General features: G+C 40.3%; 1 protein-coding gene across 1 annotated transcript in view; it reads right to left on the bottom strand.

Annotated features, from left to right (window-relative positions):
- LOC117336620 (signal peptide, CUB and EGF-like domain-containing protein 1) overlaps positions 1–17,312 on the bottom strand; it is a 130,473-nt gene that overhangs the window by 5,582 nt on the left and 107,579 nt on the right. Inside the window, exons 7-20 of the mRNA XM_033897232.1 lie at positions 15,268–15,387; positions 7,419–7,535; positions 6,766–6,882; positions 6,088–6,210; positions 5,627–5,743; positions 4,853–4,975; positions 4,223–4,429; positions 3,984–4,100; positions 3,675–3,827; positions 3,270–3,372; positions 2,894–2,997; positions 2,476–2,640; positions 2,020–2,184; positions 1,164–1,325 (exon numbers count right to left, since the gene is read on the bottom strand). Of these exons, the coding sequence (XP_033753123.1) occupies positions 1,164–1,325; positions 2,020–2,184; positions 2,476–2,640; positions 2,894–2,997; positions 3,270–3,372; positions 3,675–3,827; positions 3,984–4,100; positions 4,223–4,429; positions 4,853–4,975; positions 5,627–5,743; positions 6,088–6,210; positions 6,766–6,882; positions 7,419–7,535; positions 15,268–15,387 (1,893 nt within the window). The remainder of the gene's footprint in view (positions 1–1,163; positions 1,326–2,019; positions 2,185–2,475; positions 2,641–2,893; positions 2,998–3,269; positions 3,373–3,674; positions 3,828–3,983; positions 4,101–4,222; positions 4,430–4,852; positions 4,976–5,626; positions 5,744–6,087; positions 6,211–6,765; positions 6,883–7,418; positions 7,536–15,267; positions 15,388–17,312) is intronic.

Here is a 17,312-nt window from a genome sequence, read left to right as displayed (position 1 = left end):
GTATAAATCCATATTTTGTTTATGATTTCGTTCTTGTTTTACAAATATTATTTATTATTGCACACCATTTATGAAATAGCAAAAATGGAAATAAAGTTCTTGATCGCGAACTAGGTAATTTCATAATGCAAATTTCGACTCGGACGGTATGTTTTTCTTTGCAGAGAAAACCACACTACGTCATAATACAATGTGACGTCATAAAGTATTTGTTTTGTGATAAACATACTTTCATGTTTTATTGAGTTTAATCCATGCTACACACCTCAAATGCAATTCTATACAGTACGACAATTCTAAACACTAAACAATTGTTTTCACTCGATTAAGCTATTTTCCAAAAGTTACAAAAAGCGCAAACTGTAGCAGGTGTTTTGAGTAACTGGAAAAATAACTAACGAGACCATATACAAAAACAACGAGTTTTAGGTGACCTGTTTCTTCCATTTTAGAAAACGTTATTCTGGGGATTAACTGAACCGTTTTGTGTCAACGTGTGGTTTTTCACAATACCAGGTGAGGTGAAACGATATGACCTTAACTGGAATGCCGCTAATTAACACGAAAAACTGACAATTTCAGAAATGTATGGGAATATCACAATTCATTATAAATCATAACACGTAATAAGCGAGCTTATTCTTTTCAAAAATTTTATACATAAAAGGACAACGTCACCCAATGTTACATAATTAATCATTAATTCTACAAAATAGTTCTTACTGTCGTCACCTACATTTACATTCATCAAAAATAATTCTTACTAAAACAACATTAAAAATTCATATATTATTAATCTAATAAGTTGAAAATGAACATACTCTAATTGAAATTTGATAACAAATATTTTCCTGCCTTTATTTGCTATTGATAGATATTTTATTAAATTGCTAAGTTTTGCTATGTTTTCTACTTTTAGTAACTGAATTAATTTAGACATCCTAGGATTGTAAAAATAATATGGTTTGATCAAATCGATACAAATGTATGCGTAACACTTCACTTACATTGAAAGATATCATTTTCATCACATAAAATGCATTTTTGTCTTGCCTCGGCATATCTGTTAATCTTCCATGTTCAATAGTTAGATGATGTGCAGATAAACGAATTTTTGAAATAAGTTCGTAAATAGATAAACTGAATAATAAGATCGAGCTCACCTTTACATTCAGAGCTGTTTGTAGTTGCCGGTGAGTCGGTTATGGTGGATCCCGGGCATGCGTAGCAGAAGGTCTGCCCTGAATCAGGCTGGTAGCTAGCAGTCGGACATTGCTGACACGTGTGACTCTGGACATCGTAGAAATGACCAGGAGAGCACGTCACTACAATACAGCGAATATCAAATGATAGCGTATTGTTAAACACCATAAACAGACATTAAACGTAATTTCAAACGTAATGTATCTTAGTATAAGTATGTTGCTATTTAATGTTTAAAGAGTGGTGTTACTGTTTGAAACTAATGAACGCGATTGCTAAGTCCACTAGAGCATTTGTGTTTCGTAGAAAGCTGACATCATTGACTACCATGTGTTGTTGTGGTTGTATTCTTTAGCAAGAAACTTGACATCGGTTGATTTAGATAGAACTGCGACAGGCCATGGTATGTTTTTCAATGTGGTTGTCATCGTGCACATTTGGAGAAAAATGATTTTTGACTATTAACACGACACAATTATTTCTTAGAAAATTGCAAACAGGATAAGAAAGACAAACAAAAGAATATACACTTGTCAGTACAAATTAATTTGCATCATTGTAACATGTTAAGGTCGTGCGTATACCTGACGGTGCACACCTGTTCGCCGTCTTGCTGTACGTCATGCTTAATTTAAAGTGTATGGATGGGTAGACAGGTATGTCAGCTAAACCGTAGGTTTAAGTTTTTATCATATCAAAAAATTATTGTAAAATATAGCATAATTACAAAATGCACAGGAACAGTATTTAACACGTTTGATACATGAACGGTCAAAATGATGTGAGTCGAAGACATTTATATATTAAGCTACCTCTAGGGAGAACATTCTGAGAAGGTCGTCGCTCCGTTGCTACTCGTGGTCAATCCGCCTCCGCATGGAAAACAGGATGTGCGTCCGTATTCTGGTCCGTACGTTCCCGCATGGCATGGGGTGCAAGGTTTGAGGCCATCATGAGAGAATGTGCCAGGTTCACATAGCACTGAAAGGGTATAACAAGTTAAGCCATTAGCGACCATATCAAACGTGTTACTTTGACCCTTAAAACAATTATTATTTATTTTCAAATATTCATTCGATGTTTTATCATAATAAGAAAATATCACGTACAACCAAATGCAATATCAGTATTCAACAGATCTATATAAAGATGTATCCGGAGACGAGTTTTCTATTTGGAATCATCCTGAAGCGATCATACAATCGCGAATATTTATAACCGTCCAGTATCAAATATTATTCAATAATAATGTTCAACACAGTCACATCTTACCTGTACACTCCATTGCAGTTTTAGCTCCCAGGATACCGACACCAGGAATGCGATTTGGACATTTTATACAGGACGTCTGACCCTCCTGATCCTGGTATGTCCCTCTGGAACACAGCGAGCATGCAGCTAACTTCCGCTTGAAGTACGACCCAACGCTGCAGGCAACTACAACAGAAAAAAGTTGATAGATCAGCATGCAGCAGTACAACATGAAAAATAACAGAATTCTACAAACTGTATAAAAGATACGTTTGTGAATCTTATGAGTACAAAAACGGCACCAGACAAATTCTTCCTTCTATGGTACAGCAAACGCTTGGGTCAGAAAAATTCTTTAGCAAAACGTTCCATTCATCAGTCTCAAAATAATTGCACCGAAGTCTCACAAGGGAATAACGATTTAAAATTTGGTACTTACCACATTGGTCGCCAGCCATTACTTTGCCTTCTGGACAGACGAATGATACAGTTTTTTTGTATTTAAACGACTTTTTTATGACAACGCGGCCGTCTCCATCGTAGCTGAAAAAAAGTTAGTTCAGGGTTAGATCGTCAACGCTAGTTCATATTCGAGTGGAATCGGGATGTATGAATCTATAAGCTTTATTTGAAATAGTTCTCTATTACTAATCTACCGAATGAACATACATTTGTGTATGTTAACACATTTGTAAGTATTGACTTTGACGGACCTTCGGCACTTGTAATTTGAGTAAGAATAGTGTTTTATCGGAAATGAATCTGTCAACGTGTAAAAACACTTTCTCTTCTCAACATCAATAAATCGTACATACCTGACCACAAACTGAGATTTATTGATGAATTTCTTCATTCTCTTTAATAATTTTTTCAGTCGTCGTTCAGTCCGCTTTTTCGTACATTTAAAATCACATTTCTCTGCAAGGGAACACAAGTAATGTAAGTATGCAAATAGCAAAAGTCAAGATAATCATCTGTGAAAGGAGAATTTAATTTCGCTATATTCGCGTTCATTAAATAAAGTGCAAAAATAAATACCAATCTAATATTTGTATACTCACATGTATGGAAATATTTTCAAATCGGTGATGGGCGAATTTAATACCAACGAAATAGTTCCGACTGGACGAACGCAAAAAAAAATTGCCAATAAAATTTAACAACGCTACAGTAGGTCATACTAGAGGAAACGTAATCAAAACAAAGAATTATAAATATACTTTTTGTCTTTAGTGGTGCCACCTCTATTTCAATATCGGCCGCTACGAGCGCCCCCTTGAGGTCTTGGACCAGTCGACGTGACTTCCGGGTATCACAGTCAATGTTGACAGAACTTATACTGCATTTTCGACGGCAACGGTACTTTTTCAGCTCTGAAATACATACTCAATATTAAAACAACCTGGAATTATTCATTTTGCTACATGATTTATGACAACATGTGTATGCGACATAATCAGAGACATTGACAGTAGAGAGTGCCGAAAATATGTTAACACGTGTTGCATTCATTGGTTTCTAGATCTTACCAAGCTGAGCAGTGATATTTCGCCGAACCTCCTCTCGAATACTTCGCCGAACTCGACATTTGCTGGCCATGAATAAAATTCTTGCTGTTTTCCTAACAACGGGAACCTCCGCCGATTCTAAAATATAAAATATTAGTATTATCAATCACAATATTGATGCAATAGTTCGAAAATGGCGAGATTATTGTATCATTATATAACAAATTCATAAGAATATTTGCATGACCTTGATGTCGTACCTGAACACGATGATAACGTCTGATTCAAGAGTCTATGTAACCATTCATAGCCCGTGCTCGTCCCACATCTGTAAACGTTCTCTCCCTTCGGACTAGTGGAATAGGTTCGTGTGTCACACCTGACAGTGCACACCTGGTCGCCGTCTTGCTGGACACAAGCCATGCTTGATTTGGCAGGTGTACGGATGGGTAGACAGGTCTGGTCAGCTAAAGCATATATGTTTAAAATATCATCAATATACTGCAACTGTAAGATTATGATTATGTATAGGACATTATAACATAAATTCAAATAAATACTTTCACGTGATTACATTTGGGGGAGTGGAAATGTCCGCTGATGTATCCATGCAAAATTCTATTTCAATATGTCTATGGAGCGCTTAAAGAAATATTGCACACAGAATAGATAGCATTCTTCAAAGTTTAGCAGTACATACAAGTAAATCCTAAGGAGCGATGTGTCACATTATTATTTTTTCTAGAGACTGCGAATAGAGATATCCAATGTCGTTCTTAGCTTGGACTTATACCAATATCTTAGTACTGAGATTTCCATATAAAACAGATACAAGTCTACATGTAGGTGTACTACAGGTCGGATCTAAAAACCGGAGGTGATATACGTACACACACAGTCCTTCCGGTTGGTGTGGAGTTTGAAACCGGTTGGGCAATGACATCTGAAGCCCCCCTCTGTATTCTCACACGAGTGTTGGCAACCTCCATTATTCTGGGCGCATTCATTCATATCTAAAAATCAAATGACGAAATCAATTTTAATTTTCAAATGAATTGCAGACAAAATCAATATACAGATGCTGCATATCTATTGAAGTGCTAATAGAGTAAAAACGCTAAGTGCAAAATATAATGCCGTCTGTTGTTCATTTGATATATATAAAGATGTAATTATATAGCAATTTATTTAAATATTTCTTTAAATTGGATTTTGAAATGTTGACACTGCTGTTTCTAGATTATTTAAGACCAGAGATCTAGACTTGTTTTTGAAACGATGCCAATGGTAATTGATGTCTTATATTGATAATAATGTAAACAAAACATCAAAAGCGCAGGTTTTATCCCTTTATGTGTTAGAAACTATTTGCAACTTGACTTATTCATATCTACAAACTATTTGTTACATTTCCTTTACTTAATTAATCAGACTCGCTGACAATTTCCAGCATCATCAAAGAAAATCAAAATTGATGCTCTGATACTAAAACAAGTGATGAAAACCTTCGATGGTGTTTATCTACTTTCGCGTGATTAAGGCGTCCAATGCAGTTTGCTCCGTTAATACTGCTCTCACATTTAATAATTGCCGAAATATTCTATATCTTTAATACACCAATATGTCCTTGTTCTGGTTTCTTACTGTATTATTTATCTACGTACCTGCACAGTGTGTGATCCCATACAGCTGGAACCCTGACTTGCACGTGCAGTGGAACGTGCCTGGCGTGTTCACGCACCGTTGGTCACACGTGGTGTTTAGTTCACACTCGTCAACATCTGAAATAAGACAGTAATGATATCGTCTGTCTATATCAATTAGATTTTAATTTTCCTTAATTTCCAATTTCATGGAAATCACTTATTTATGTCTTACTTCTACATGCTAACATTTATGTGTATTTCCGAACAATACACTAAAAATATTTTCTTTTATTATTTCAAAATATCTTATCTTGTCATGGTAATTGATACATTACCCTTTTATTACAGAATATAGAAAATGTAAGATTACGCGGAATTTAAAACCCGCGAATAAGTTAAGATCGAGACACCTACGGAGTTAAACATCAATAAAGTTACTCATTGCAATATGTTTATATACTAATTAGCTATTGTGTTACCTGTACAGGTGTGATGGTCCGGTTGCACCTTGAATCCTTTAGGACAGACACATTCATAACCTCCCTTTGTGTTAACACACTTGTTGCTACAACCACCGTTAGCAATCTGACATTCGTCTATATCTGTCGTCAAACAGATAATAAACTTATTTTAGAAAAAAATTGAACGTAATCAGCATGCATGTTTATCACATTATTGCTTTCACTGAATCTCTGACAAAATACTACGGTATAAATAAAACCTAAATTTGAAAAATCTAGGAGGTAGTCATTAAGATGATTATGAGATAGATTTAATTTAATTTCAATGCTCATTCATATATTGTGTAACGAAAGCTATTACATATATACATGTACCTACTTCATCGCTTATACAGAAATGTAACATGCTATGGCGTAGTAAACATCAATTGTCCACTTAACTACCTTTTCATATACATTAAACATATACAATATACAATAAAAGAACTGTACTTAAACCATTCATGTCGTCAATATATTGACCAGAGGATTGCATAAATACACCCATTTCTATCTTAGTAATAACTTCCCCTTTTGGTAGAAAATGCAGTAATTATATCATCAAATTCTTTGGGCACTAATTAAGCATTCTATGGACAACAAGTTTTGGACAAGAACTAGTTTAATCTATTTAAAAATAAAAGTAAGGCAGCCTACCTAGACACGTTCGATCGTCCTGGTGTAACTTAAAACCCCGTGGACAGGAACATTGAGGGCCAGCCTTTGTGTCTATACATTTCCTGTCACATCCGCCATTGTTGACTTCACAAGATGCTGAAAAATAACAGTTTGTGAAAAAATGTAATAGTCAAACAGGGTATCAAAGATTTATATGCTACGAGACACTATCGGAGTTATGTCCCTTCGATCATTGTAGAGATTGGCAATGTTGCCTCGGCTAAACCAACCAATTTTATATTGCTTTTAGGATTTACAGTCCATGGAACAAATATGAAGGAAGCTATTTCATTTCCATAAGATATAACATTCCGTGCACGCAATGCTACAGTAACATGATAACTATGTTGATATTTTGTTTTGATCTATTTTATAATAATATGTGATTTTTCAATATCAATGGTTTTATAGCTACTTGATAAATGATATGTCAAATTCTATAAAGGTGTGTTGATTCAAATACATGTATATTTGATTTTCGAAATAGTGTTCGGTCTTTTTTCTTTTTTTTTCAACATTTATAAATCGGCCACTCTTAAATAAATTGAAAAAATGCTCAAAATAGAGTACTACTTATTTTTATTGTAGGATGGAACAAAACCTACCTTTCACGTCCCTAATAACACACTTACCTATGCATGTATGATTGTCGTCCCTCAGAATGTATTTTGGAGCGCACGAGCATATTGGGCCAAGAGGCCCGTCCGTGCAATTATGTTGACATCCACCATTTCCGGCTGCGCACGTTTCTACCACATAAAAACAGTACATCAATACCCACAGTACAACAGCTAACATGGCGCCTTAAAACGCAGGCGATCAAAAATGTACCCAGGGTACAACAGTCAACATGTCGTATGAAAAACACAGGCGATCATAAAAATACCCACAGTGCAGCATTCAACATGTCGCCTTTCAACAGGCGGTTATTAGTAAACTAAGATTTTCTTTATTTCACTCGGGATTGTATCCTTGTTATAAAAACGTATAGATACATCGATTGTGATTGGTGCAGTACCCACTTTTCCCCTATAGCAACATTTTGAGGTTTATGTTCTGAAATGTTACGGCCGTAAGTCTCGTCGCCAATATTTTTTATCATAGCACGTCAAAGAAAGGTTGATAAAAGGCAAGAAATAAATAGCTTGGCAGAGAAACAAAGGTTTTTTAATGTGCACTTTCACTTAGAAGCCAGGACAATTAAAGCGCCTATCCTATCAACATACACAGGAAGTTTAATAGGTGCGGGGAGTAAACTTCCCAGAGTGGTAAGAGGTGTTTAAACTACACAGGACACTAAAACCGAAGGTCAAGTAGAGCAGAGTAAAGACATGTTTCAGCAATAGAGGAAAGTCTCATACATGGTACGCTAAAACAGGGTTACTTCTTAAATCGTGTTATTTTCAGTAAAATACGTGACAACAACATCCAGTTCATAAAACAGACCATAATGAAAACTGGGTCAACATGAGTCAAGGTAAAAAATGTACCACGGGAAATAGACGTGATATCAGCAACGTAAAGGAAAATGGAATACAAAAATATACAAAGGTAAAATAGGGAATATCTATCACTCAAGTAAACTACTGACCAATAAGGACCATGATACATGTAAACAAGTCATTAAACGTGACAATAACGAAACACCACTGTAAACAAAATAAACACTCAACAACTATGGGTAAATCAACAACTAAATAACATTTACGGAATGATACATCATCTACAACGGTCCGAGTGTAACAGAGTTTTAAAGGGACATAAGGAACGATATTATCATCATGATAACGACATATTACAACGTTAACATTTTTCACACAAAATGAAAAAAAACCCAATCAAATCAATATCCAATCAAGTGAAATAGTAACCAGGATAAAGCTGGCATTAACAACAGGAATCAGAACAAGTGTTCTGGAAGCAAGGCCATCTCCTCCTGCATCGATGATATCCATGTTTAAATTCAAAATTATGTCACATTTTCAAAATGACGTCCGTAGAATAAGCAACGAAAGCCACAAGCATACCTTGTCTAACGATTGTCGAACTTCATTTAACACAAAGAATATATGATGTCATGATGGCCGACCATAAAACTGTCTTGCAGTCGTGCAAGTCTGTCCAGTTGTGTCAGATGTTGGGAACAAAGCCTTCGATTACTACCGGGAAAATTTAACTACCGTACGAGGGCAGACAGGGATGTCAATAGAAACAATTAGAATTACGAAAAGAGACAAAGATAAAGTATAATACAACCAAGCGACCCAAGGAAGCAAAGTGTACACAAAGAAAAGCAAGAGAAGGTACATCAGCAACATCATCACATCAGTGAGGGGGCAGTTTGTCAACACATCAGTTAGGGGGCAGTATGTCAACACATCAGTGAGGGGGTAGTATGTCAACACATCAGTGAGGGGGCAGTATATCAACACATCAGTGAGGGGGCAGTATGTCAACACATCAGTGAGGGGGCAGTATATCAACACATCAGTGAGGGGGCAGCATGTCAACACATCAGTGAGGGGGCAGTATGTCAACACATCAGTGAGGGGGCAGTATGTCAACACATCAGTTAGGGGGCGGTATGTCAACACATCAGTGAGGGGGCAGTTTGTCAACACATCAGTTAGGGGGCAGTATGTCAACACATCAGTTAGGGGGCAGTATGTCAACACATCAGTGAGGGGGCAGTATATCAACACATCAGTGAGGGGGCAGTATGTCAACACATCAGTGTGGGGGCAGTATGTCAACACATCAGTGAGGGGGCAGTATGTCAACACATCAGTGAGGGGGCAGTATGTCAACACATCAGTTAGGGGGCAGTATGTCAACACATCAGTGAGGGGGCAGTTTGTCAACACATCAGTGAGGGGGTAATGTGTCAACAATTAAGTGAGGGGGCAGTATGTCAACACATCAGTGAGGGGGCAGTATGTCAACACATCAGTTAGGGGGCGGTGTGTCAACACATCGGTGAGGGAGCAGCATGTCAACACATCAGTGAGGGGGCAGTATGCCAACACATCAGTGAGGGGGTAGTATGTCAACACATCAGTGAGGGGGCAGTATGTCAACATATCAGTAAGGTGGCAGTATGTCAACACATCAGTTAGGGGCAGTTTGTCAACACATCAGTGAGGGGGTAGTGTGTCAACAATTCAGTGAGGGGGCAGTATGTCAACACATCAGTTAGGGGCAGTATGTCAACACATCAGTTAGGGGGCGGTGTGTCAACACATCAGTTAGGGGGCAGTATGTCAACACATCAGTGAGGGGGCAGTTTGTCAACACATCAGTTAGGGTGCAGTATATCAACACATCAGTGAGGGGGCAGTATGTCAACATATCAGTGAGGGGGCAGTTTGTCAACACATCAGTGAGGGGGCAGTTTGTCAACATATCAGTGAGGGGGCAGTATGTCAACATATCAGTGAGGGGGCAGTTTGTCAACACATCAGTGAGGGGGCAGTTTGTCAACATATCAGTGAGGGGGTAGTATGCCAACACATCAGTGAGGGGGTAGTATGCCAACACATCAGTGAGGGGGCAGTATGCCAACACATCAGTGAGGGGGTAGTATGCCAACACATCAGTTAGGGGACAGTATGCCAACATATCAGTAAGGGGGCAGTATGTCAACACATCAGTGAGGGGGTAGTATGCCAACACATCAGTGAGGGGACAGTATGCCAACACATCAGTGAGGGGGTAGTATGTCAACACATCAGTGAGGGGGCAGTTTGTCAACACATCAGTGAGGGGCAGTTTGTCAACACATCAGTGAGGGGGCAGTATGTCAACACATCAGTGAGGGGGCAGTATGTCAACACATCAGTGAGGGGGTAGTATGCCAACACATCAGTTAGGGGCAGTATGTCAACACATCAGTGAGGGGGTAGTTTGTCAACACATCAGTGAGGGGCAGTTTGTCAACACATCAGTGAGGGGCAGTTTGTCAACACATCAGTGAGGGGGCAGTATGTCAACACATCAGTGAGGGGGCAGTATGTCAACACATCAGTGAGGGGGCAGTATGTCAACACATCAGTGAGGGGGCAGTATGTCAACACATCAGTGAGGGGGCAGTATGTCAACACATCAGTTAGGGGGCAGTATGTCAACACATCAGTGAGGGGCAGTATGTCAACACATCAGTGAGGGGGGCAGTATGTCAACACATCAGTGAGGGGGCAGTATGTCAACACATCAGTGAGGGGCAGTATGTCAACACATCAGTGAGGGGGCAGTATGTCAACACATCAGTGAGGGGGCAGTATGTCAACACATCAGTGAGGGGGCAGTATGTCAACATCATCAGTGAGGGGGCAGTATATCAACACATTAGTTAGGGGGCAGTATGTCAACACATCAGTGAGGGGCAGTATGTCAACACATCAGTGAGGGGGCAGTATGTCCAACACCTCAGTGAGGGGGCAGTATGTCAACACATCAGTGAGGGGGCAGTATGTCAACACATCAGTGAGGGGGCAGTATGTCAACATCAGTGAGGGGCAGTTTGTCAACACATCAGTGAGGGGGTAGTATGTCAACACATCAGTAAGGTGGCAGTATGTCAACACATCAGTTAGGGGCAGTTTGTCAACACATCAGTGAGGGGGTAGTATGTCAACATATCAGTGAGGGGGCAGTATGTCAACACATCAGTGAGGGGGTAGTATGTCAACATATCAGTTAGGGGGCAGTATGTCAACACATCAGTTAGGTGGCAGTATGTCAACACATCAGTTAGGGGTAGTGTGTCAACAATTCAGTTAGGGGGCAGTATGTCAACACATCAGTGAGGGGGCAGTATGTCAACACATAAGTGAGGGGCAGTATATCAACACATCAGTGAGGGGGCAGTGTGCCAACACATCAGTGAGGGGGCAGTATGCCAACACATCAGTGAGGGGGCAGTATGTCAACACATCAGTGAGGGGCAGTATGTCAACACATCAGTGAGGGGGCAGTATGCCAACACATCAGTGAGGGGGCAGTATATCAACACATCAGTTAGGGGCAGTATGTCAACACATCAGTTAGGGGGCGGTGTGTCAACACATCAGTTAGGGGGCAGTATGTCAACACATCAGTGAGGGGGCAGTTTGTCAACACATCAGTTAGGGTGCAGTATATCAACACATCAGTGAGGGGGCAGTATGTCAACATATCAGTGAGGGGGCAGTTTGTCAACACATCAGTGAGGGGGGCAGTTTGTCAACATATCAGTGAGGGGGCAGTATGTCAACATATCAGTGAGGGGGCAGTTTGTCAACACATCAGTGAGGGGGCAGTTTGTCAACATATCAGTGAGGGGGTAGTATGCCAACACATCAGTGAGGGGGTAGTATGCCAACACATCAGTGAGGGGGCAGTATGCCAACACATCAGTGAGGGGGTAGTATGCCAACACATCAGTTAGGGGACAGTATGCCAACATATCAGTAAGGGGGCAGTATGTCAACACATCAGTGAGGGGGTAGTATGCCAACACATCAGTGAGGGGACAGTATGCCAACACATCAGTGAGGGGGTAGTATGTCAACACATCAGTGAGGGGGCAGTTTGTCAACACATCAGTGAGGGGCAGTTTGTCAACACATCAGTGAGGGGGCAGTATGTCAACACATCAGTGAGGGGGCAGTATGTCAACACATCAGTGAGGGGGTAGTATGCCAACACATCAGTTAGGGGCAGTATGTCAACACATCAGTGAGGGGGTAGTTTGTCAACACATCAGTGAGGGGCAGTTTGTCAACACATCAGTGAGGGGCAGTTTGTCAACACATCAGTGAGGGGGCAGTATGTCAACACATCAGTGAGGGGGCAGTATGTCAACACATCAGTGAGGGGGCAGTATGTCAACACATCAGTGAGGGGGCAGTATATCAACACATCAGTGAGGGGGCAGTATGTCAACACATCAGTGAGGGGGCAGTATATCAACACATCAGTGAGGGGGAAGTATGTCAACACATCAGTGAGGGGGCAGTATGTCAACACATCAGTGAGGGGGCAGTATGTCAACACATCAGTGAGGGGGCAGTATGTCAACATATCAGTGAGGGGGCAGTATGTCAACACATCAGTTAGGGGGCAGTATGTCAACATATCAGTGAGGGGGCAGTATATCAACACATCAGTGAGGGGGCAGTATGTCAACACATCAGTGAGGGGGCAGTATGTCAACACATCAGTTAGGGGGCAGTATGTCAACACATCAGTTAGGGGGCAGTATGTCAACATATCAGTGAGGGGGCAGTATGCCAACACATCAGTGAGGGGGCAGTATGTCAACACATCAGTTAGGGGGCAGTATGTCAACACATCAGTTAGGGGGCAGTATGTCAACACATCAGTTAGGGGGCAGTATGTCAACACATCAGTGAGGGGGTAGTATGCCAACACATCAGTGAGGGGGCAGTATGTCAACACATCAGTGAGGGGGCAGTATGTCAACACATCAGTTAGGGGGCAGTATGTCAACACATCAGTTAGGGGGCAGTGTGTCAACACATCAGTGAGGGGGCAGTATGTCAACACATCAGTTAGGGGGCAGTATGTCAACACATCAGTTAGGGGGCAGTATGTCAACACATCAGTGAGGGGGCAGTATGTCAACACATCAGTGAGGGGGCAGTATGTCAACATATCAGTGAGGGGGCAGTATATCAACACATCAGTGAGGGGGCAGTATGTCAACACATCAGTGAGGGGGCAGTATGCCAACATATCAGTTAGGGGGCAGTGTGTCAACACATCAGTGAGGGGGAAGTATGTCAACACATCAGTGAGGGGGTAGTATGTCAACACATCAGTTAGGGGGCAGTATATCAACACATCAGTGAGGGGCAGTATGTCAACACATCAGTGAGGGGGTAGTATGTCAACATATCAGTAAGGTGGCAGTATGTCAACACATCAGTTAGGGGCAGTTTGTCAACACATCAGTGAGGGGGTAGTATGTCAACATATCAGTGAGGGGGCAGTATGTCAACACATCAGTGAGGGGGTAGTATGTCAACATATCAGTTAGGGGGCAGTATGTCAACACATCAGTTAGGTGGCAGTATGTCAACACATCAGTTAGGGGTAGTGTGTCAACAATTCAGTTAGGGGGCAGTATGTCAACACATCAGTGAGGGGGCAGTATGTCAACACATAAGTGAGGGGCAGTATATCAACACATCAGTGAGGGGGCAGTGTGCCAACACATCAGTGAGGGGGCAGTATGCCAACACATCAGTGAGGGGGCAGTATGTCAACACATCAGTGAGGGGCAGTTTGTCAACACATCAGTGAGGGGGCAGTATGCCAACACATCAGTGAGGGGGCAGTATATCAACACATCAGTGAGGGGGTAGTGTGTCAACAATTCAGTGAGTGGGCAGTATGTCAGCACATCAGTGGGGGCAGTATGTCAACACATCAGTGAGGGGGCAGTGTGTCAACACATCAGTGAGGGGGCAGTATGTCAACACATCAGTGAGGGGGTAGTATGTCAACACATAAGTGAGGGGGCAGTGTGTCAACACATCAGTGAGGGGGCAGTATGTCAACACATCAGTGAGGGGGCAGTATATCAACACATCAGTTAGGGGGCAGTGTGTCAACACATCAGTGAGGGGGCAGTGTGTCAACATATCAGTGAGGGGGTAGTATGCCAACACATCAGTGAGGGGGCAGTATGTCAACACATCAGTGAGGGGGTAGTATGTCAACACATCAGTTAGGGGGCAGTATGTCAACACATCAGTTAGGGGGCAGTGTGTCAACATATCAGTGAGGGGGCAGTATGCCAACACATCAGTTAGGGGGCAGTATGTCAACACATCAGTGAGGGGGTAGTATGTCAACACATCAGTTAGGGGGCAGTGTGTCAACACATCAGTTAGGGGCAGTTTGTCAACACATCAGTGAGGGGGCAGTATGTCAACACATCAGTGAGGGGGCAGTATGTCAACACATCAGTGAGGGGGTAGTATGTCAACACATAAGTGAGGGGGCAGTATGTCAACACATCAGTTAGGGGGCAGTATGTCAACACATCAGTTAGGGGGCAGTATGTCAGCACATCAGTGAGGGGGCAGTATGTCAACACATCAGTGAGGGGGCAGTATGTCAACACATCAGTGAGGGGGCAGTGTGTCAACACATCGGTGAGGGGCAGTATGTCAACACATCAGTGAGGGAGAAGTATGTCAACACATCAGTGAGGAGGCAGTATGTCAACACATCAGTGAGGGGGCAGTGTGTCAACACATCGGTGAGGGGCATTATATCAACACATCAGTGAGGGGGCAGTATGTCAACGGCCAAGGTTCATATATAATGTTGTTTGGGGACATCACTGTAACAAATATTAAACTTAAAAGATGAAAAGTTAATGGAAATTTCCAAATAATCTCAATCGATGAAGAGAAAATTATCTAACCTTTTATACTGAAAATGACCCTACAAAGATTGAAACCTACGTACGAATGCAGTCGAGGGCGTTGCTGTGGAGTCTAAAGCCTTCCCGACATCCGCAAACCAGTTTTCCGGCAGGTGTATGACAAAAATGCTGGCATTGTAAATTATCCTTGCAATATGTTCCATCTGCGAATATCAATTAAAAATGTTAGCAACCTTTAAAGTCTTCGGTATTTATCAAAAGTATTGCAATATATTATTAAATAGTGAATATACATCACCAACATGCCCTTGTTAATCATTAGGTATTATTTTTAAATAATGTAAACTTGTTTAGTTTAGAAAATTCTGAAGATTTCTTTGCTAGATTTCTATGAATATATTTGACGTTATTGGATATGCAATGTTGGTGTATATGCATTTTCATCTACTGTGAGTGAGGTATGCATTATTACAATACGACCATAGGTTAACAGAACAAAACATAAAGCTAAATAGTTCAATGAATGGTATAACTAGTATTCATCATTAATCATGATTTTGTTGTTCTGTGGAAGTTCTAAAATCTGAAAAGAAAGGTTTTAATCTAAATACTTAATTTAGAAGTGTCTTATGTCTTCTGCAGAACACATACACTATCTATACAGCATTAATGGCATATCTATTCGTAATACATTTCTTCTTAACAATTTTTATTTAAGATATTTTCCTTGGTATAAAGCAAATTCCTTTAAAATAGTTTTACAGTGCCATAGTATATTATATAAGTGTTACCTACATCCACTCATTGCGCAGTCAACTTTATCCAAACAGACGAGATGTAGAGATCCGGATTTATTTCGGGTATTTTGTACCCTATATTTGTACTTTGAGGTCTCGAGTTAGCAGTTGATTTCTATTTTCAGCTCAGTCACAATTAGCTAAGTGAGGCTGCCTAGTGGAGTGTAATTTTGAAGTCCTTTATCGGCTGTGAGTAACGACAGGTGCGTATGTGTTAAGTCTCCAAATTAATTCGCCGTGAAATTGATTACGATCCTAAACCTGTGCACACACACTGGTACGGCCCCAACCCTACGACACCCTTAAAATATGTCAGTTATGTACAGGTGATTGTAATCGATTTACGACTCTTGTTAAAACACTCGAGTAATGTGAGGTCATTATATATAAAACATCAAGTCATTACTTACATCAGACACCCAAAGACCTATACTTAGTGACCTTAACTATATTGGTAGACTTGTACGGAACAATCATGATTTAATATCTGTCCAGGCATTGTGAAATTTCGGAATACGAGTGTTACATTACATGAAACCTTTGGTATATTCACATAACCCTAGTTAACGATCTTACGTTGCATTTTATTTTCTTGGTGAGTTCTAATCTTAAGTTTTAAATTAGATTACCCTTTTCCTGTAACTACATGACCTCAATAAAAACAAATTTACTTCCCGAATATCAATATTGTATATGTCATGAGATTTCTACAGGGACCTTACAGTTTATTGTGTGAACTGCTTTGAAGGTCTTTGCGATATTCTAGTAAGGGCAACGGTTCAAGCTTTTCGAGAAATGCCAGTTGATGAAAACCACCTGCATGTTTTATGATCGCTGTGGCAGCATGGCGAAAGAGTAGATTTATTGTCTTATGAAATATGCTGTTAGATCAGCCCAACATTTGCATGATGAGATGTCATCAATAGCGCAGTAGTAACTTTTCCATTTTTCCTAGTTATTTTTCATGACTCTCAATCTAAATGTTCATATTTTGACATGTTTGGCTTATATTCTAAAATGCAGAGTTTTGATTGTAGCAAGCTTTAATGTTTAATTACTGGACCCAGGACTATGTACTAACTTTCTTTCGTTTTTGTTATATCATATGTACATTCTTTGTATATTGTCCTAAATGAGAGACATTGTGGACAGTAAACTGACCCTAGGTCAGTTGGTTACCATACCATCGTATTCGTCGTAATAATTCCACAGAATGATATTTGGAGCAGAAACAATGCATAAAATATATTGGTTGTGCTAGCTTTGTATATGATTTGTTTTCACCTTTGGGCACGAGCATAGATCACAAAATGACGGCATAAGCTCTGTTC

Source organism: Pecten maximus, chromosome 10 (genome assembly GCF_902652985.1).
Source record: "Pecten maximus chromosome 10, xPecMax1.1, whole genome shotgun sequence".
In the NCBI taxonomy this organism is placed as follows: Eukaryota; Metazoa; Mollusca; class Bivalvia; order Pectinida; family Pectinidae; genus Pecten; species Pecten maximus.
This window is presented reverse-complemented; position numbering and strand designations above follow the sequence as displayed.